Source organism: Mus musculus, chromosome 4, assembly GCF_000001635.26.
Source record: "Mus musculus strain C57BL/6J chromosome 4, GRCm38.p6 C57BL/6J".
NCBI lineage: Eukaryota > Metazoa > Chordata > Mammalia > Rodentia > Muridae > Mus > Mus musculus.
This window is the reverse complement of record NC_000070.6, coordinates 63,076,061-63,097,636: the sequence shown is the minus strand read 5'-3', so window position 1 is coordinate 63,097,636 and position 21,576 is coordinate 63,076,061. Positions and strand designations below refer to the sequence as shown.

At 49.9% G+C, this 21,576-nt stretch overlaps 1 protein-coding gene across 29 annotated transcripts in view; it reads right to left on the bottom strand.

The window, feature by feature from the left end:
• Zfp618 (zinc finger protein 618) overlaps positions 1-21,576 on the bottom strand; it is a 174,155-nt gene that overhangs the window by 42,073 nt on the left and 110,506 nt on the right. For 9 of the 29 annotated variants that reach the window (XM_030253818.1, NM_001369119.1, NM_001369118.1 and 6 more), the window contains 6 exons: positions 17,541-17,797; positions 8,194-8,271; positions 7,594-7,632; positions 3,116-3,205; positions 2,254-2,289; positions 2,083-2,160 (listed from right to left, as the gene is read on the bottom strand). In XM_030253818.1, the coding sequence (XP_030109678.1) occupies positions 2,083-2,160; positions 2,254-2,289; positions 3,116-3,205; positions 7,594-7,632; positions 8,194-8,271; positions 17,541-17,706 (487 nt within the window). In that variant the 5' untranslated portion in view covers positions 17,707-17,797. Of the gene's footprint in view, positions 1-702; positions 747-2,082; positions 2,161-2,253; positions 2,314-3,115; positions 3,206-7,593; positions 7,633-8,193; positions 8,272-11,010; positions 11,107-17,540; positions 17,798-21,576 lie in introns of all 29 variants that reach the window. The other 20 variants (XR_003955017.1, XM_006538286.1, XM_030253814.1 and 17 more) reach the window with 4 other exon arrangements.

Genomic DNA, 21,576 nt, shown 5'->3' with positions numbered 1-21,576 from the left:
CCTTGTCCTATGCTTACTTTATTTTTCAGAGATTCATAGCACAGGCCTTCTCACGTAGCATCCCCATCCTCTCCCACACACTCTCACTCTACAGGGGACCTGACATGGCTGCAGCTATCTTAGTCCTGCTGGGGCGAGCTGGGGGTGTGCTGACTACCAACCCCGAGTTCCTCGGGGAAATCCCAAAGCACTCAGTGAGGAGTCCTCCAGATCCTAGAAAGGGCTGCACATCAGGTTATGCACAGATAGGCTCATCCTGCTCTTCATTCTTTTTTGTTTGTTTGTTTGGTTGGTTGGTTGGTTGGTTGGTTGTTGGTTTGGTTTGGTTTTTAAGACAGGGTTTCTCTGTATAGTCCTGGCTATCCTGGAACTCACTCTGTAGACTAGGCTAGCCTCAAACTCAGAGATCCGCCTGTCTTTGCTGTCTGGAGTTCTGGGATCAAAAGCATGTGCATCCTGCATCTTAATGGTTGGTCTATAGGTCCTACCTAGTTAATGTGACAAGGACCATGCTAATTTACTTACAGTAGAGTCCTACCCAATCCCTGTGACCATGCTGAAAGGGGAAGGCTATCGTCACTCCACTGCAGGGTGGCTCAGATAGACTTCAGAAGTAAGATACCATGCAGCTTGGTGTAGAGTTAGGGTGTAGGTTTGGGGCCAGATTTCAAATTCCTGTCCTGGTTGGCTTCCCAGTAACACCCTCATCTCACACCTTGGATAAGAGGCAGAAACTGGGCTGGACACTTACTACATATATTCCCCTAGCCATGGAAAAGGTGTTCCAGTTCCTGTGCCCAGTTTCCAGGTGAGCGTCTGCTGTGCTCCTACAACCTCCCTCTCAGTATGGGGATTTCATTGTCTTCCCAACCCACAGGACGATTTTCATGCCCCCACGTCTCCGATGTTTAGTATGTATGTGACAGGCACTGCACGAGCCCCTCTGCAAACACCGTGTCTTCTGCAGGCTCCCAAATGAGTCGGGAAGAGCTCCCCTAAGTCTGTTGAGACAACAGGAAGGGAAGGCCCCACGGGCAGCATCTGGAACCTTCCAAGAGCCCAGGCAGAGCTCCCCTCTCCACAGCATTCCTTATCCCCTCATTCTGTTTTGGTGTGTGCTTTTGCAAACAGCCTTGGCTCCTGATCATAACGAACAGCCTAAGTCCATAACGGTCTCTTCTTGCAAGATAGTCACCAATGCACGGGATCCATGTCCCTCTTTGTGGTCCTACGGTACCTGCCTACACTGACCCTGGGGATCTCTCCCTATCTAGTCTCCTCCTAGCAGCCTGAGTTCCTCTCCATCCTGAACTCAGCTCCATAAAGACCAAGTCTACACACTGGATCCTAAAACTCAGAGTCCTCTAAGATGTGAACTCACCATTGTGTCTCATCCCTTTGCCAAAGCCAGTGTGCATGTGTGGATGGACACACACACACACACACACACACACACACACCATGCACACCTCTGCCTGAAATGTAGGGCTCCATTCCTACCTGTATTTGCCTGGAAATCTTTGAGGTTCTCATTCTGAGCTTCTTTGGCCCCTGAAGTGCTTTGGGTTCTGTCTGCTCACTTGTCTACAGCCTCACACCCAAGTGCAGAGCCATGTCTGTCAACCATATCTGTACAGCCTTCAAGACAAGTTTGCTGAGGACACACAAGTTACAAGCATGGTTCGTGTCCTCAGGGGTTTTATGGAATAAGTGTAGATGTCTGCAGGTGGCTGCCCTACTCAGCTTTGTTCACTGAAATGTCCCTCAAATGTCCTCGGTCATCACCCTCTGAGTTCCTAACATGTTCCAGACACTGTGTTACCATGCAGTCTGCAAGCTCATTAACATCTACCAAGTTGGCCAGGAGTATTTCTCTCACTGCTATGGGAGGCAGAAGTTCAGCAGGCTAGCAGGGAACCATAAATGAATTGCTGTGAGCTGGCTACTTTCACTACCGTGACCTTGACCACACCCTGTCTGCAGCTCCTAGAAGGCTAATGTCCCTAGACTGCCCAGCCCAACTGTCAGCCCACCTCCCTCACCCACCCACCCCCCAGTCCTGGGCCCCAGAGTCCCACATACTTGGTCCAATTTTCTGGAAAGGCTCTGGGGGCTCCTCCTTCACCTCATCAGTAGCCACGACACCTTGGTCAAAGGGGTCTGTGGGAGAACACACGGCCTTAAACATTTTGCTCACTGAAGACATAAGAACCCAGCTGGAAATAGAGAAAACGGGTGGCCACAAAGACTTACCTGCCCGGTTCTCGGGAGCCCCTTCCACACTGAACACTGTACCCAGGCGGGAGGCGACAGCCGCAGGAGGAACAAAACAAACAAGAGTCCTGTGAGTCCCTGGCCATTGCTACCTCTGCCAGCCTTTCCTACATTCATGGGGTAGCCTGTGCCACCAGGAGACCTGACCTGGCCCAGGAGGAAGCCCAGGAAGGCAGGGTCACAGCAAGGCACATCCCCCACCCTGGGCCATTCTTCCTCCTTACTAGGGCCTCAGAACTCCACAGCAGTCATGGGGTGGAAGAACAGGAGCAAAGTAGCTCAAAGAGGATGAAGGGAAAAGGGAGGCAAGAGGAGAATGGGGCAGAGGAAGAAGGCCTTCCATCACTGCTCAGTACTGGAGGTGTAGGGCTAGACGGGGAACCTCAAGTCCTTTCTGGGTCTAAAACCCTCCTTCTGGGAATCTTAACATTCTACAGATGAATGGCTTGAATGTATTGTTCTAACATCCACCTCGATAATCTAAGATGTCAAAGGACATCATTCATTTTAACAAATTGGTTTAATTTCACTATTGAATGCAAACATTCAATATAAAACTGTAGAAACGACCTGACCTGAAGTTTCAATATTCAACTCACTTTGAACTATTAAAAAACAAAAAACAAAAAAACAAAACAAAACAAACAAACAAACAAACAAAAAACCCCAGAAATTTCATCTGGATCGGCCACAGAAGGGAACATGTACATGAGGGGACATTCCCTCCCCAGAATCTTGCATGGTAGGTCCCTCTCCCCAGGGATGTGGCACTATGCAGGAACAGTGATCTGGAAGAAGGGCATTTTTCTGGTGTGACCCAAGAGTGAGGGGCCTGACTCACCATCCACAGCATGGAGATCTCGGTGCTCCTGGAAGCAGCTGTAGTATTTGTATTTCTTCCCACAGATGTCACATGTGTACCTGAAATTGTCTGGGGAGAGGGAACAGAAAGACACTGAGCTGAACAGCACACTGGTCACCTGATGCTCAGTGCATCAGACCCTGAAATCAAGATGGAACCAAGCCAGTGAGGCCCAACTGGAGGGCCCCATGGAGAACTTGATCCCGATCCACTGAGTCTCAGCACCGCCCATCTCTTCTGAACAGAGACAGCTGTGGCCTTACTCCCTGAACCTCTGAGCAGCTCCTCCATGCTTAGCCAGGTCCCCCTCTATTCCTCTCTGGACCTCCATTCTGGGCAGCCTTAGATTGCATTCTGAACTATACGGCTTATGACAACATGTATCCTCCGTGCAGACCCAGAACCATAAGAGACCTCGGAGTTTTGCTCACCAAACTGACCCTCAGACCCTCCCTGTGAGAGCTAAGTTCTCTAGGACTTGGTTCACATCGGTCTCATCTCCCTCCCATCATGGAAGAGTAACAATTATTGCAGCTCCCATGGTGAAGGCCAGATGTAACTGTGAGCAAGGTAGCTGGGCCACACTCTTCTCTTGGGGTTCTCTCAACCACGGAGGGAGACTCCTATGAACGTATGAGCAAACTAAAGAGAAGTGATCTGCCCAAGTGCTCCCATAGGTGCCCTGGCTCTGGAGATTTACTGATGTCCCTTGTAGCTAGTGTTCACACCCCATGAAACTCTTTCTGTTGGAATGTGGTCAAAGGGATGGGATGTCATTCTGAAGTTAGATGACAGGCAGCCAGGACATGCCTGCCATGTGCCCCATGCTCACTCTGTGGTTGGCTACTATGTTCTCAGTTTAGTCATAGAGAGACTCAGGTGGCAAGGAGTTGAGTCTGGCCCTCTGTGAGTGGCTAGTGGGAACTGAGGCCCTTAGACCAATAGTTTAGGAGGGACAGGGTCCTGTAACCCTCACCCAAATAAACCTAGAAAAGAAACCTACAAGCTGAGCCCTGGGATGAGACCACAGCTCTGGCCAACCCAACCTGTAGTCCTGTGCAAGTCTCTAAGCCAAAGGGCCCTGAAAAGCCACACTCAAATTCCAAACCATAGAAACTGTGAGGAAGCCTGGGTTAGTTACTTTGAGTCATTAAGTTTTATAGACTTGTGCTACACAGTAAGACAGCTAACACTGGCCACAAGTTGGCCTGTTCTGTAGGCCTCCCACAGTAAGGCCAGCAGCAAACTAGGCCTACACCTTTCCTTCCAGGGCACACCCTCTTGCATTTGAACTAGCTCAGACCTGGTGTATGTGAGTGACCTGTGGAGAGCATGTTAATCCTGTCTCCTTAGGGTCCCTAGGCAGCATGCAGAGGTGCAGCAGCTTGCTCAACGCTGTGCAGAGGGAAGAAGAGGGACTAACTACTCACTTAACTTCAAGGCAAAGCAGGCCAGGGTGCACAGCCTTTCTCTGTTGAGATAAACTATGCTGGGGTACTTTGTTCTGGAGCCATGTCCTGCTCCTCAGCATCCAGTAGAAGAGCCAATGACATACTCCATGCAAACAAGGCAGCTCAGAGAAAACTTTCTTCCCATTCTGTCCCATAATCCCCAGCTTCTCCCGTAATTCCATCATCTTCTATGGATACCAACAGGGACAGCTACCTGGGGGCTAACTCCAGATGAGGCCTCGGTCTGACATTCCTCTCTCAGATTCCCTGGAGTCGCCTGCCCTCTGCAACTGCTCACTCTGCTTGCTTCTCTCTCTGCCCACAGCCTCTCCTGTCAGCAGGCTTGCTCCCCTCCCCCACGGGCCACAGTTCCCAGCTCCAGTAAAACTTAGAGACACCCTTTCCTCAGCTTCCTGTCCCTGAAAACCACCTTCATCCGCCCTACTGAATCCACCCTGTAGACTCATATTCCAGAATTTTAATGGAAGAGTTGAATAGGGAGAGAGGGTTATTCCTAAAGGAGTCTGCCAGTTAAGTCATACTGTCACAAGAGAACTTGGCATCCCAGGAATGCCACCATGGACCTGTTACAGGAAGCCGATTCTCAGATGAGACACCTAAGCCCAAACCCCACTCTACCATTGACAAAAGTATGACTGACTTTGGACTCACTCCCTAATGCCCCTGTGAGATGGGAATAACAGATCTTTATAATGAAGAACGGAACAAGATCCAGCTGTAAGGCATTTTCTTAATTACTGACTGATTAGTGATTGAGGGCCCAGTCCATTGTGAGTGGTACCATCCCTGGGCTGGTGGTCCTGGGTTGTATAAGAAAGCAGGCTAAGAAAGCCATGAAGGAAGCCAGGCAGTAAGCAATCCCCTCATTAGCTTCTGCATCAGCTACTGCCTCCAGATCCCTACCCTGTTTGAGATCCTGTTCTGACTTCTTTCAGTGATGAATGGTGCTGTGGAAGTGTCAGCCTAATACACCTCTTTTCTCCCCAGGTTGTTTTTGGTCATGGTGTTTCATCATGGCAACAGTAACTCGAAGTTAGACAGAACACAATGGTTACCACCTGACTAACAGGGTACATGTCACCCAGCAAGACCTAGGAGACGAACACGGGAGCTGGAGAAGTATATGGTGGAGGTCTGGTCTTTACTCCTCTCACACTGAAAGACGGGTGAGCGGGTGGGTGTGTCTCTATGGGTATGACTGGACTGTCTCCCGGCTTAATGCATGGCAGGTCCTTAGACTAGGAAGCATAAGAACTGTTGTGCCAGGCCTGCCTCTACTGCTAACAAGCTAATGGCTTCCACTCTTTTGAACCCAGGTCTTCTTGTGCAAAGTGGCAGTCTGGAATTGGCGGGAGCCTTTCAGCTCCAATGCCCTACAGCTCTGTGCCAAGGCTGTCCCATAAGCTCACTAGACACAGAGCGCTGCTGCTGGTCTGACCTAGGTTGAGACATAGGATAGAGAAGACAGCTCTTTGGCTATGGGGAAAATGCTCCATAAAGAGGAAGGAAAAAAATGAGTAAAGGTCTAAAAACACTCTTGTGACAGCATCGACACCAGTGATCTAATACAGTGTAAACCAGACACAGCACAACAGCCCATTGCCAGGATTCCAGGGAGACCAGGGACCCAGAATAGCCAAGGAAGGAAGGAAGGATAAATACGGAAGGTCTTTAAATGTGTGGCTGACCACAGGCAGACCACAGGGGCCAGAAAAGAAGGGAGGAGTTATTGAAGCAGACAGAGATGGGGTTGGGCTGTGGGAAAGACGGCTGCCATTCCTGCCAGCCTACTCTGTTTTGGGTAACATTTATTATCTTTGAGTATTCTATAACGGTGCAATAAAAACAATGAACAGGATCACATTCTGGTTCCCGGGGCCAGATCCTGTCACCATCTTTACTGGTAGGAATTTAGTTTCATGTCCCCTTGGAGTTTCCACTACAAGGAAGGGGCACAGAGATGCCATGCCCCTGGGTATAACCTCCTCATCATCTGGTCCTCCACAGAAAACATTCCTTGGCCCCTACAGGACAAAATGTTTATGTCTTAAGCAAACAGCTTGGTCTGTCCACCCACAGAAAGTGTCATGGAACGTGGCTCAAGAACCAGAAAGCAGACACTTTCAAGGGTGCCCAATCTTCTGATTTCCACTAAGCACTCCATGCCGGTGCTTTCTGACAGTCTTAGCAGTGAGCCCCTCAGTGCCTGGCTTCATTCGTCAGGGCTGAGAGCTCTGTGCGCACGCACACCCATGGTAGCTAGGTTGCATCCACCCTCACTTATGCACTCAGTCCTTTAGGAGGTTGGACTTACGCAGCAACTCCTAACACTGACCATCTGGGTGTCTTCTGCTTTAGGGTTGTCAGGAACAACACTCTAAGAACATTTGAGTTTGCATCTTTGGCTGGACCTAGACATATGCCTATCTGTGATAGTCACTGATGGTAGAACTCTTGAAGTCCATGCTGTCCACTGGTAGGGTGGCCTCAGAGTGTACCCTGTGGACTGTCTGCTTATCATCCCATGAGGTTGGAGTTGGGGCAAGCAGAACCTGTTGTGATAGAGGACAACTATCACGGGGTCTCAGCATCCAGAACCCTACCTAAAACAAAGCACCAAGGAGCAACTGTCCCAGAGGCGAGGGTTCTCTCAGAGAACTGTTCCCCAGCACAGAACCCTAAGCCCATAAGTCAGGGTCCAAAGTATGTTCATGATGGCACAGGACAACTATAGTAAAGATGTCAACTCAAGGTTTCCCAGAGTACTTGGCCCGAGAACCCTTTTTTGAGAGACCCCTCCTCAGAATGTGCATGCTATGGAACCCACTTGGAAAAGGTCTGCTCTTACTTCACAAAGCCCCTCTGGTCTTAAGGCTTGGCCTCCACCAACGTGTTTCTCCAAGGCTGTCCTGGGAGGGAAGAACAGCTACTTCCCAAGCTCACTGCCTGATCCCCACCAACCCAGGATGTGGGGAAAGTACTCACTGCTCTGGGAGACTCCCTCCCCTGAGGTGGCTTCAGTATCTGTGAGAGAAAGAAAGAGAGAGCTAGGAAGGAGATAGCCAATAGGCGAGAATGATGGCAGAGTCAGGGCTGTGGAACAGCTATGGGGAGTCGGGAAGTGCTGTCCACCCATGGACACTAGGAGGGACAAGGCTCATTTCTGTTCTGAGGCTCAAGGTCAGCAAGGCCTGCACCTGGGTCTCTCTTCCCTGTCACCTGGCTCAGGAGGGACAAGTGCCAGTCCATTTATCCCCTGACCTTCAGAATGGGAAACAGCTTCTGGTTTCTCTCTTGAGTTGTCATGGGGAACTAGAGAGGATGTGAGCGCATGGCCTTGTGGGGGAGGGGAACTAGAGAGGATGTGAGCACATGGCCTTGTGGGGGAGGGGAAGGTGATTACAGAGCAAGACTGAGCAGCCCCAAGGTCATCAGAGGCCTAACTCCTGAACCCCCATCATTCTTCCCACATCAAGGAGGCTTCCTTATTCCTCCATGGCCCTCCCTCCTATGGTTGAAGGAGACTGAGCTGTCAGGGCCCCTAGGGATACCCAGCAGAGGACGGGACAGCCGGATGTCACTCACCTCGGTGTGCCCGCACGTGCGTCTGGAAGCAGTTGTAGTACTTGTACTTCTTGCCGCAGATCCCGCATTCATAGGACCCTGGAAAACAGCAAGGGGAGGGCCCATCAGCTACCTTGTCCCACAAGGCCCAGGACCCACAGTGCCACTGGGCAGGGATGGAGCCTCGGCAGACAAAAGAGCATCGAGGACCAACAGAGACAGCGCTGAGCTGGAGTTCATGAAGCCTACACTTTACAGCCACCTGCAACCGTTCTCTGTGCCTCGGCTTCCAAATCTGTAAGATAAAGGTGACAGCCTTGACTGAGTCCTGACCTTATACATTGAGAGGAAAAAGGAGAGGGACCCAGAGTACTCTGTGATGAGCCACCACACCATAAGGATGTCACTCAGGCTGACGTGCTCCCAGCAGGGTGACAGAGAGGAAGACCACAGGCTTCACATTCGGCCACAGGGGTTCCAGTGTCTGTCCCGCACCTGCCAGCAGCCTGAGCCTGGGGACTTCTCCAGACCTCATAGGCTCTGGTCTGTTCACCTTCCTCCAACTGGTTCTTCACTTCCTCTAGCAAGTGTCCTGTCCCATGACAGAGCTCACCAAGAAGAGCAGTCCCCACCTGCTAGGAACTATGTTGCTGTCAGACACAGAACAGCCTCACAGTACACACACACCTGACTTCTGCTTCTTGGAGCCTTTCCAGGTGCAGAGAATTAAATGGCTGACCCTCATGGGGGATCCAAACATGACCTACCATTTTTAGGACCTGAAACAAAGTACGTGGCAGGGAGGCTGGATCTCGATGACAGGACCTAACCTGGCAAGGGACCCCAGGTAAAGTGCCTGTTCATCTCCACTAGAAAAAGCCCTTCTGCAGGCTTGAAGCTACTTGGACCCAGCTCACACCTTCCAGAACAGCCAGGCCAGGAAGAATGTGCAAGAAGTCTTGGTCCCAGGTCAGGCCATACACAAGCTGCTGGTCTGGGGACCTAGGCATGTGCCTTTCCAGGAAACTCCTGGTGCCCTGCAGTCAAGGTGGGGGACATCACTTCTTTAGTGCAGGTCCAGAGGAGCATGGCTCTGCCGTTCACAGTCCATACCTAAGTGTCTTCTCTGGAGGAGGAGCAATGAGATAGCTGAATGAGGACCACATACTCTGTAGACACATGGGGAGCGATCATGATTACTAAGCGCCACCCTCTGTTTCTGGGCCTAGCAGCGGACACTCTTCTGTCAGGCAGCTTCAAAGAGTTTGGATGCCAACCTTGCTCCCCCATCGAACTCACTTTTACTTGTCTGAGTGTTGGATTCCTCACTTGCCACCAAGACTGTGGCTCCTGACTCTTAAACAGTGATAGCAAGACACAGACAGAGTACATGAGCCACTGGCACACAGGAAGTACTAGGGGACAGTGGCCAGGGCCGGTGGCCGTGTTACTGTGAGATACTCTGGGCCCACTGACATCCTTTTGCCACACAGCACTCAGAAGCTGGCCTTTGAGGGGTTTCTGCACACATCACCCCAGCCACACAACCCTGGAGCGATAAAGCACGTGTATTTCTTTGCATTCAGCCCCGTGGCTGGCACACAGTGAGGACTCAGTATTTCATGTTGGCTCGCTGCTATACTCATCAATCTCCAAGTGATAACTTCCTGACTTTCTTCTTGGTGCCTCCACCTACTCTAACAGCTTCTGCCAATTTCTTTCCACCAACCAAGGATTTATTGAGCATTTGTGATGGCCAGGCACCGAGGCTCAGCAGCGAGATGGATGTGATCCCTGCCCTCCATCTAATGGGGGGCAGATGGGTCAGCAGGCCTGGAGAAAACGTGGTGATGGTGTTGTGACAGCCAGAGGAGGACCTGGAGGCTCGAGGTGAGCCCCTGCCCAGCTGTAGTGAGGAGTGCAGTGTACAGAGTCAATGCTGCTTATAATGAGTGCCTTTAAGGCAGTCAATTCATCTCCTCTGTTTCTGGAGAGCTAAGGGTGCAGGCTGCCATGGCCTCTAACCATCTCCCCACCCCTTCCAGAGTGAGGACGGACGCCATATGCTGGCAGGAGGAATTCCCAAGCTCACCCTTCCATCACCCTTGGTCCCTCTGGGCCCTGTGTGTGCAAGGTGCTAAATGAGCAGAGAAACCGGAAGCTCCCCAGAGTGGTGGCCTCACTGAGCAGTAAGAACAGCCAACCTGGGTCCAAATCTTAGCTCACTGGCAGTCAGTCAGGAAAGCCCTCAGGGAGTTCTAGGACTCCTCTCTGTGAAAGAACAGCCTGGGTGGTGAGGAGCGGTACCACTGTGAGTCCTTAGCATGAAGCCTGGTCCTCGGCAGACACGCCGTACGTAAGAGCTGTGGTGACCACCAGCCTTTCAAAAGCGCTTTCTTCAGAAGCAAAGTTCCAGAATGCTCAGGAGGAGGAGGTTCATGGCCAACAGTGACCAAGAAAATGCTTAGTGCCTGGCCCTGTGCTGGTGAGACACAAGGCACAAAGCTGCTTCGGGCTGGAAGTCCTGCAGGGAAGGACTGAGGTCATAAACACGGGTGGCTGTGGGGCGCTCCTTCTTCTGTGTCTGTGATCCAGAGGAAGTGCTGCTCAAATGTTTCAGAGTGTAGACCACCAGATGTCCAGATGTCCTGCTATCCCTGAGGGTGGACTCAAGATCTGCTCACAATGGCTGGATGGGGTGTGGGGGAGGGTGGCCCCTCAGGCCCTGAGGTACTAGCAGAGTTTGCTCACTCAGGGTATCCAGCTGGCAGCCACAGCCAGCTGTGCCCACCCTCCATGATGACCCAAATCAGGCCTCATCCCTCAGCCATCACGTACCAGATGCATATTTCAAAGCTTGGTCAAAAATCCAGGTCCCTGAATACCGACTCCGAACAGATCCGCCGTGGGGGCTGCCTTCCGGAGCTTTTCCATCTGAATTACGTAAGAAATCAGAAAGAGCCCTTAACGTTGGAGAACGCCTTATTATTTAGCTTAGGGTCAAGGCCAGCTGGAGAAGGGGGTAGCCAGGCACCTGGGCTATCAGGGCCTCAGTCCTCCTAGCTGACATTAATAAGAATAGGGCCATGTGGCAACCTCCTCAACTTGATAGCTTTGGCTCACAGCTAGGTGATGTGACACATGCCTATAATCCCAAAACTCAGGAGGCTGAGGTGGGAGGATGGTAGGTTCAAGGCTAGCCTGCTACACTACATACTGAGTTTTAGGCCAACTGAGCTACAGAGCTAGACTCTTTCTCAAAACTAATGAACAGGGCTAAGAAGACAGCTGGGCTGCAAGCATGAGGATCTGAATTTGATTGCCAGAAATCATGTAGAAGACACTGGTCATGAGGTATATTTATAATCCTAGCACTCCAGAGGTCAGAGTAGATAGATCCCCGGTGCTGGCTGGTCAGCCAGGTTATTATACTTGGTAAGTTCTGGGCCAACAAGAGACCCTGCCTGGATCCAAAAGAGGAGGGGTGCTGGTACCTGAGGAATGATACCTGAATACCTGAGGTTGTGTTATGGCCTCTACACACACACACACACACACACACACACACACGCACACGCACACGCACACGCACATCTAACAGAGCTGTAAATGAAGAAGCCATTAAGAACATAGAACCTCGCCTGGTTTTTTTTTTTTTTTTTTTGGCATACATCTTGGAAGGAGTCAAAGAATCAAGTGACACCATGAAGCAAACCCCATGGTCTTCGGCTCCCTGTTCACACACCCCAGCTCTCCAAGCCCTTTCCCTGCAAACAATAGAAATCATCATGAAATGAAGGCCAAGCCCGGTCTCATTCTACACGTAAGAAATCCTCATTCACAGATACACGAGCCGATCGAGAAAGACGGGCAGCCGTTAACTGTTTCACCGAGAAGGGTGTCTTGGATAATTTTTTATTTTTACACTTACTATTTATCTAAATTTGTTCTTGACAAATTGCAGCCTAATCACAACTCAATCTGGGGGAAAAATTAAGAGGTTTTTAAATGCAGAGCTTTATGATCCCAGGGAAAAAATTTTCCCCCAGAAATTTCTATTTCAATTTATGTACCTCTTGTTGTGGCAGATGAGTGTGAAACGGTGATCAATAAAAGACTTTCAAGCATAAAAATATATTACATTAGGAAAAAACCCTGTGGGGGTGGGTGGGCTAGAAATGGCCGTTCAAGGAGAGAAAAAAAAGGAAGATATAAAATCTCTGTCTGCTAAAGATGAGCTTGTTCAGATGTTTCTTTAAAGTGACAATGGCAGGCCCTAAAAAGCAGTGGCATTGTGATTATTTGCAAAATGCCACTTTAAAAAAGCAATACAATATCCTAGGAATTATAACATTGCAATTGGTAAAAAAAAAAAATGAAAAGATGTTCTTTTTGGAGGCCTAAACTGAGGGTGTTTGATATCCTGACCTGCGAGATTTGTCTCATCACCACAGTCATCCTGGAGGTGTTGATGCCTTGTGCCAGAGCCTAGCTTGTCTTTTAGTCCACCTTTAAAGCTATTCTCACAACACTGCTTCCTTCTTGTCCCAATGACCCAGCATATATATTCCACCGAGCATTCCAGACACAGTGGGGCAGACTCGAGCTCTTCTAACATACAGCCGGGATCCCTTTTCAACAGGGATTCTCCACCCGTACCCCTTCCCGGTTTACCCCAGATGGAGAGCCAACAGTGGAGAAAACTGGGTCTGGAGGGCAGCCAGCCCTGCGCCTTCCCTTGTGGTTACAGCAAAACCTAAGTGTTGGTTCTGGCACGCTCAGGCACCTAGATCTGCCAATAGCCTACTGAAATAGGAAACTCACTATCAGCTGGCATTACCCAGTAAGACCTGGCACCTCTCCTCCTGGATTTGTCAAGGACTGAAGCCCACGTGGCTGTGTCTGAGCTTCCATGGAACTCATCACTCCATCCAGAGCTACAGCCCCGTGGCTTCCACATGACTGGGGTTCCCTCTTCTTCCTCCACTCCCCATCCCAGGATGGCTTTGTGCATGCAGTGTGCCTAGGACACCTCCCTGCACTATCTAGTTTCCACATGACCCTTGATTCTTGTAGTGGGACCAGCCACCATCCTTGTCCACCTCCGGGACCAGAAACTCATTCTCTCACAGGTTTTATTTGGTTATCAAATCATTTCTGTCACGAATGACTTCCTGGCCACTCCATACTGGTTGGACCTCCTGGAATATGTCTGTTTAGTGTCCCCAAATACTGTATGTTGTGAGTATCTAGCCTCCATCACCCTGCTCCCTGTCCCCTATAGGCCCCTTTGCTTCTCCAGGAAACAATTCTTGCTTGCCCACGTGCCCCTCTCTATAATGCATTAACACCTGGGAATGACCTGGTTGGCTCAGTAGTCACAAGAAGCAGAGTCTGTCTCCATGAACATGGGATACCCAGGCTCTGGTTGGTTCCACAGCACACTCACTCCATGATGGTAACTTTTGAAAACCAGAATGAGTGCCTGCCACCCTTATCTCTTGGGACCAGGCAATGGTCTACCATGATGTCCTAGATGAGGTAAACACAAGTGGCCATCCTACTCTCCATCTAGCATGATGACAGCAAACAGGTCCCATTTCCAATTTCCTGATTCCAGCTGATTGGCAGTGCACTTCACTATATTGAGGATTTTGCAGAACAGTGTACAGGGGTCAGTTAATGATGCTAACACAAACCTGGAATTGGGAGTGGCAACAGGGGTGCCTGCATGTGTCATTCTGCATAAAGGAGCTAAAACCTTACGTGTTCCAGCCCCTCCCCAGGCTTTAGGGCAAAGCTGTACCTACAGCATGTCAGATGGGCCAGGCATCGGTTAACACATCGATTCACTTCTGGTTTTCTCTTACAACACTGTCAGGCTCAGTATCATCTCTGCTCTTGTTAAGAAAAACCAAAACAAAAGAAAACAAAAACAAAACGAAAGAACAACAACAGAAAACGAGTCCTGGGTCTGGCCCACAAATCCCAAGCTGGCTGTAACTGCATCGAGATGCTAAGAGCAAGACATGCTTTTCTCAGCCCAGGCCCTCCCTAGGCAGCAGCCAGCCTTCTGGGCACCAACAGCCACAGCAGGATTCTCCCAGCCAATGTCAGCCATGTACCCATGACCCTGGTAGGAAATGTCTTGAATAATGTTTGTGTCCCTGGGAAAACTGTTGATGGCTTATGTCCAGTGAGGACTTGGGTAGGCTTCACTGCCTGGAGCTGTGTGACTGAACAGGGGCACTATTCTATTCAGTAACAGAGCTGCTGAGCTCAGAGTGTGCAAAGCCCATGTGTGTCACCAAGTGACTCAGGACCATGAACTAAGCACACTCAGATACCGGGGCAAGAAGGCACACACGCCAGCACTTCACTGATGCTCAAAAGCAGGGCTAAAGCAGATGCTGTCAAGGAGAGCAGGATCTTAGAAACAGGAGTCGTACTCCACCGGTGTGCTGTGCAGCCAAGAACTCTCTTGCTTCCCACAAGATCTGCCTCCCTATAAAACGGTGGGGTCAGGTCAAGCGAGAGCATGCAGATTCCACTGTCCACATCTATACCAACACATACTCTAACAGCCAACCATTCCCTCTTTGAGATCCTCAACATTGAACTCTCCACAGCAACAGATGAAACCAGGACCTGGGCTTCAGGTAAAATCCATTTGCTAGCAAGAGATGGGTTTGTTTCTCTTCCCACAGAGAGTCCCTGGGTTCTTTCTGTGGCTTCCTTGGTTGGCAACAAGGTCAGGACAGCTTCCTCTTAGTCTGACCCTGTGCACAAACCACATAGCAAAAAGGACCTGTCTTGGGGACAGGAGAGGAGCCACATGGTCCTATGTGGCTCAGCTTTCCAGATGGTGGATTTTCTAGGGGTCATCTCTGGGTATTCTATAGTCTCTTCTACCAAGAGAAGGTTACAGGAAATTACCCAAGACACTCAAGACTTGAGTTGTAGGGAGGCCAACCTAGAAGGGAATGGGAACTCACCTGGTGCTGATTTTCATCCTCATCCCCACCCGAGGTCTATATCACATTGGCTTATTTTTTAGACTAGGGAGAAAAGCTGGTACTTCACATACCAACACGCAGACTGTACTACCTCAATAGCCTGTTCACCTGTCACTAGGCACAGTATCAGGTACTTAGAACACCTTCTACCATGTCCTTACATAACACAAGAATCTGTATGGTGGGCACTGCAGCACACAGAGGCCTTGTACCATGAGAAGGAAGAGGTATAGCTTCCATGTAGATGGCAGACCAAACTCTTCATATGGCTTCCCTCATCTGAGGGGGCTAAGAACTACTCATATCCTATGGGCCAAAGTCCTGGCTGATGAGCAGTGACTTGAGTGGATAATGAGCCTGGCTGGCAGAAAGCCTGAGGGCTCAGGGTCTTCACTGTGTGGGCCACTGGCTCAGGGAAGTCACTCCATAGTTCCCTAGCCTGCCTGCTGAAGGATTCCCTAACCAGATCTGCCTCAGCTACCCTCCATAGGATATCAGGGGGAGGGCAGAAATGGCTGCTGGGCTTCAAGAGTATTAGCGTGAGAATAAAGATATGCCCTCTTCTCCATTCATAGATCCTGGAGGAAACTTGGTCCTTGGCTTTGGGGAGTGAATGCTGAGGGGCAGAGGTCAGGCAAGGCTCCCCATCAAACATCTTTTGTAGCATCTTCATACTACCCATAGGATATGGGTACTTCTTAGCCCCCTCAGATTTGGGGCAGTCATATGAATAGTTTGGTCTGACATCTAAACGGAAGCCATGCCTCTTCCTTCTCATGCTAGCAGTCAATGACCTGCTTGAGTTCATCTAGGGCTTGCTATCTTCTGCCACCTGGCCATCTGTGAAAATGGTTATCCTGTGTTTGAGCCTAGAGACAGGTAGAGCCTCATGTGCACCACAGTGGACAGTGTCAAGAAGAAATAAATTTTCAGGGTTCTGAGTTACCAAGACACACTACTTTTGAGACCTTTCATTACTGCAGCATCACCTAGACCCATCCTGACACTCAGTCATAGTACCACAACCAATACAGATTCCTAAAAGCCGGCATCTTGCTCGGCACTGTAGAGTACAAGTGGGGAGCAGAAACCAGGCAGGTCCTGGAGATCCAAATTTGGCAGGGAACAGGCACAGTCCATGTTGACCCCTCTGGCCAGAGGAGATCATAAAAAAGGAGAGATAGCTCTGGAATTGTCCTTGAAGGAGAAGCTGAACTTGGGAAATGGGTAGCAGTATTCCCAGAGTGGGGAGCAGGAAGAGCAGACAGGATGACAGGTGGACACTGTGCTGAGAGGTCTGGGATAATCAGAAGCCAAAAACAAACAAAGGGACAACAGAGGATCCTGGTGCTGGAGCTTGGTTCTGGAGATAGCACAACTCAATCTCAAGGTCTGTAAAGAGAAACAACATGGCGTACCTTTTGTATTTCCTGTGGCTTCCTTGAGGCCAGCTGAACGGAGTATGTCAGGCAGAGAGACACTAAAGTATGGCTGGTCATGGGATGCTGTGGTGACCCAGGTGGGACCACTGAATACAGCTAGGAAGGGAGCAAGAGGCCGAGGCCAGCAGCTAAGGACAGGTGTCGGGACTTGAGGGTTCATCGTGGAAACAAAGGGCATCACCCCACAATGCCTTGTGGGTTACAAACAGTATGCAAGCCAGGAAGACAGAGGGGCATAGAAGGAAGGAGGAACAGGCCAGACCTGGACCTCAAAAGGACCATGGAGGAGGGAAAAGCACAGCCAAGAACACTCTGGACATGACAACCATCGAGGAAGATGAGGATGGACAATATACATGAGCAGCCAGCCTCAGAAGAGCCTCCTGTTCTGTAGGCTCTGCAAGCCTATCAGGACCTGATGGCCATCTGAGTCCTTGAATCTAGCAGTAGTTCTGGGAGTTCCTTGGAGGGCAGAAGGGGGAAACCACAGCCTCAGAGTAGGTTACTAGGAGAGTCTTCCAGGTGTGGGAAGGCGCATAACTGTCACCAATCAAAAAGAACCCCCCCCCCCAGAAGTCCCCAGTCAGGTCAGGGGCAAGGCAGACAGGACATGTACTCAGAATACCAAGCAAGCAGTTCAGGTTTGTGCTGGTTCCCTATGGGACGCTTAGGGGGCTCAAGGTGTGATGGATTCACTGGGCCAGCAGACAATCTGAATATCAAGAGCTTGACAAAACCATGGGGTCTTGTTACACCAAGTGGAAAGTGAACTCTCCAGGCTAGAACTCACCCTGCCAAGCCAACCAGGAGCTCTGCTTTCTCCCTTGGGGCAGAAGGTTCTCTCTCAGAGATGCCAGCCTACCTGACCAGACATTTCTACCCTGACTGCGGATCTTACTCGGGCACTCACCTAGGGTCTGCTGGTTGCGGACGCCACCAATCACCACGCAGATCTCGGCAGGCACATCTCCGGTGCTGTCCTTGCCACCTGCCTTCTCCTCCTTGGCCTCCCCCTGCCAGATGACCTCCTGTATGTAGTCGTCTGGTACTTCTGTTTTCACCTTCACCTCCGTCATCGTCCCCTGCTCAGCACTCAGCGAGGCCTCAGCCGGCACTGGCTCCGGGCCCTCCACCTTGCTGCTCTTTTGACTGCGCTTCAAGCGTTCCCTGGGAAAGAAGAGAGGGGGGTCATTGAGAGGGGACGCAGAACTGGCCACTGACACACAGGGAAACCCACCAGTCCTTAGCAGCATAGAGACTCATGACAGGCTGTGTATTAAATATAAAGGAGGGCTCCTTGGCCTTTCATGCAGCCCCATTTTACATCTGGGTAAGTGAAGGTCTAAAGCCTTCCAGAGTACCCAGCTCACCTCCTGTCATTTGTTTGTATCTTTCACAATTGGAGTTACAAGTGACCTTAAAAGGCACCTCTGGATACTGGGAATATATTCCTGTCCAACTTTAAGCTGGGAGCCTTGATAGATGTAGGGTCTGGTTCAGGCAGCCTGGGCTCTGGTCTGGCATCAGTCCCGTGAGCAATATGCTCAGAGCATGCCAAGTATCTTGCGCTGTTTCTGTTCCTTGGCATCGGGGCCGCAGAGCACATCCAAGCTCTTCTCTTTCCCACTTTAAAACGGGGAAACTCCAGTCTCAAGAGGCTCTCCTGGTGAGGGTGTCCTGGAGCCAAAGGACTGCTCTCCAAATATTTGAGAACACCCTCAAGGAACGGAGGTCAGATGGAGTTGGGCAGGAAGCTGAGCCCATTTTGTAGTTTGGAACAGAGCCATGACTTCCCTAGGTCATAAAAGCGGATGCAGGAGAACACAGGTAGCTCTGGCACCCACACTCACATTACTCTTTCAACATGAGTCTCCATAGGTAAACTATCCTCACAACCTCTGTTCGGGAGGTGAGGAGGGCAAGGCAGACACAGGGTAGAAATCAAATCTTATCCCAGACCCTGGGATAGTGCCTGGCTATACCCAGCCCTTTCATCTACTCAGAGAAGCCTAGACTCGAGGCGTGTTCAGGTCCAGCCACATGACAAGCAAAGCAAAGCACTGTGAAGGCATGGTGAGCTGGGAGGGGGGTCTGGGACCCACTGTGGGGACCTGTAAAAGCCCTGCTCTCTGGGTCTTGGCAGCTCCAACAGTTGAATAGCAATGGTTTCACTGCACAAGCTGATCCCTGGCTACAGCTGCATCCAGAGAGGGGAAAGGCTGATGCTGAGCTAAGACAGAATCCTTGAGGGCCTGTTTACAAGGGAGTTGCAGAGAAAGGCCGCTGGGGAGGTACTCTGGACCAAACTATGCCCATCCACCCCCAAATACACACGTTAATATCCCAACCGCAAACATGGCTGTTTCTGGGGCTGGAATGATAGGGAGGTAATTAGGGTTAAATGAGATCATGGTGGAGCCTTCATGATGAGATTAGTGACTTTATAAGAGGCATTCTTGGACCAGCGAGAAGCCTCAGCCAGTGAAGGCAATTTGGTGAAGCCTTGTGACCCTGGTTTCAACCCTGTGACCCATAGAGTGGAAGGAGAAAATTGATTCCCACAGGCTGCTCTCTGACCTTCTCACACTTTATGCCCTTGCTCCAAGATAAATAAGTAAAGGTATAAAAGTTATTCTTGGAGAACACAGTGGTTGTCGGCAAGCTTGGTAATAGCTCCTCCCCAGAGCCCAAGCCATCTGACCCCTGACTTGGCTTCAAGTCTCCAGCTCTGTTACTTCCCTAATGTGAAGCTTGAACCCACCACCTCACCTAGAAGCCTGGGTCTCCTCATCTGCAAAGCACAGATGACAGGGTTGTCACATAAGATTTAATCAGTGTACACACAGAAAACATTTAGGTGAGTACTTAGCCTATTAATAATGACCTGCTATTAGGTCACTGTGAATCAATCCATTTGCCAGACCTCACCTGAGATGAACTCATGCTGGCTCCTCCAGTGTTAAGTCGAATAAACCTTTTGTCTTTATAAACTACTCAGCCTTGAGTATTTTATCACATCAACAGAAACCAGACTAAAACAGAAAGTATGGAAGATTCAAGGGAAACCTCTGACACAACACACATGCTAGCACATGAAACACAATACATTCAACTCGTGGGTTTCCAAACCCCAGCTCTGGTTTGCCATCACTGCTGGGAACTAGGTGTGAGAACCTGAGCTGCTCATGAGACAGCAATAAAGGATTAATGAAAGGTGGCCAAGAATCACAGTTTTTCCACACATAAAGGGGACTGCCAAAGGCCTGGATGAGTCCTAATCTCTCCAAGGTTTGGAAGCTCAGAAATAGAACAGGAAGGAATATCAGCATCTCTTCCCCAGCTTGTTCACGATGTTCTCAATTTCAGTCCCACAACCCACCCTGAACAGACCCCAGGTCCCTTCTTGATCATTAGGTCCTCATTGGTTGCAGGCCACCCTGTCGGGGGCAAGAGGTACTCTGTGTAGTGACAAGGTTGGATTTTGGGTTCTGTAAAAACAAACAAACAAACAATAAAAAAACTACATAAGTATCATAAGAGTATGTTTTCATTTTAATCCCAGGGGCTGCATCAAGTTGTCCACAGCAGCTGACTATGATTTGCCGCATGCTCTAGCAGGTGTGTGGTTTTGCCAGCTGCAGATAGTTTCTGGGACTGAGTGATGCTGGGAATTCCAGGGACTTTTCAGAAGGTATATAACTGCAATGTCCCCAAGCGGTGGGCGAGTTGATTAGTGGATTGTTGGTAGTTTGCTGTTGGTTGTTGTTGGTCGTGGTTTGTTAAGTATTGATGTGCAAAGAAGAAACAAAAAGAAATTAGATATCCTGACAGCCAAGATCAATCTCAAGAAGTAGTCTAATGATAATATCACCCCCTTTCCTTTCTATCCTGTTTTCCCTCTTATCTAGTGAAAGGGTAGGAAAGGGTGGAGAAGGGTGGAAGAAAGCAGAACCCACAAAGTAGCTAACACCACCTACAGCTATGGGTCAGACATACCTTGTATCTCTAACCTGCTTGCCCATATTCCATTAGTCAAAAAACCTTCCCTGAGCCTTCGTTTCCATGTCTAACATGTGAGAATCATTGCTAGACAGAAGGAGGGGTGGGGACATCTGTAAGGAGTCCAGCTGGGGCACTGGCCTGAAGTGGATATCCATATAAATTTCCAAGTTATTATTATGATAATGACATTGGTCCATGATGTCACTCTGACCACCTTGAAGCCTTTCCAGAATGATGAAACCATATTCCTTCTGCGGAAGTCACATTTCCTCACGACAAGTGACTCTCACAGCTATCCAGCATGCTTACAGATTCTTTTTGGCACACCTGCCACATCTGACCCCACTGTCCAGCCTCTCGGTCATCACCTTCTTCTATTCTCTTCAAAACCCTGACTACTATCTGAAAATGTCTTGTCCATTAATGACTTAGCAAATCCCCCACCCTAAGAGCAGCCTGTGTGCCACTGTATCTCTAACATACGATAAATACTCCATAAATACTGTACTTGTTTACTGATCAAGAGAAGACTTGCCTCCTGGTTAAACAGTCATTGGGGCTTTTGTCTTCTGTGACCCGCAAGGGCCCACTAGGACAGTATAGATCCATACTTAATGGTAGCCATACCCTTCTGTAATAATTCTGCGTGGAAATATATCACAGGGAGACTCAGGGCATGGAGCCAACTCAGGTCTTGAGGCCACATCTCCTGACCTCTGGGACCGCCAGCCAAGTTACCAGGGTTCTGGAGTGAGGAAGAGCGAATGACTTCCTACCAAGGACAGGTAGACTCTTAGTCCCTCCCACACATACCTGCCACATTCTAAATGAGTACCAGCTTGCTCTGGAAATCCAGGTGCAACTGCGTGCAGCCTGACCCCTGACTCTGCCTATGGAAGATGGGGATGAGACGCAGTCTCTCGACACAGGTGGGCATGACAGCA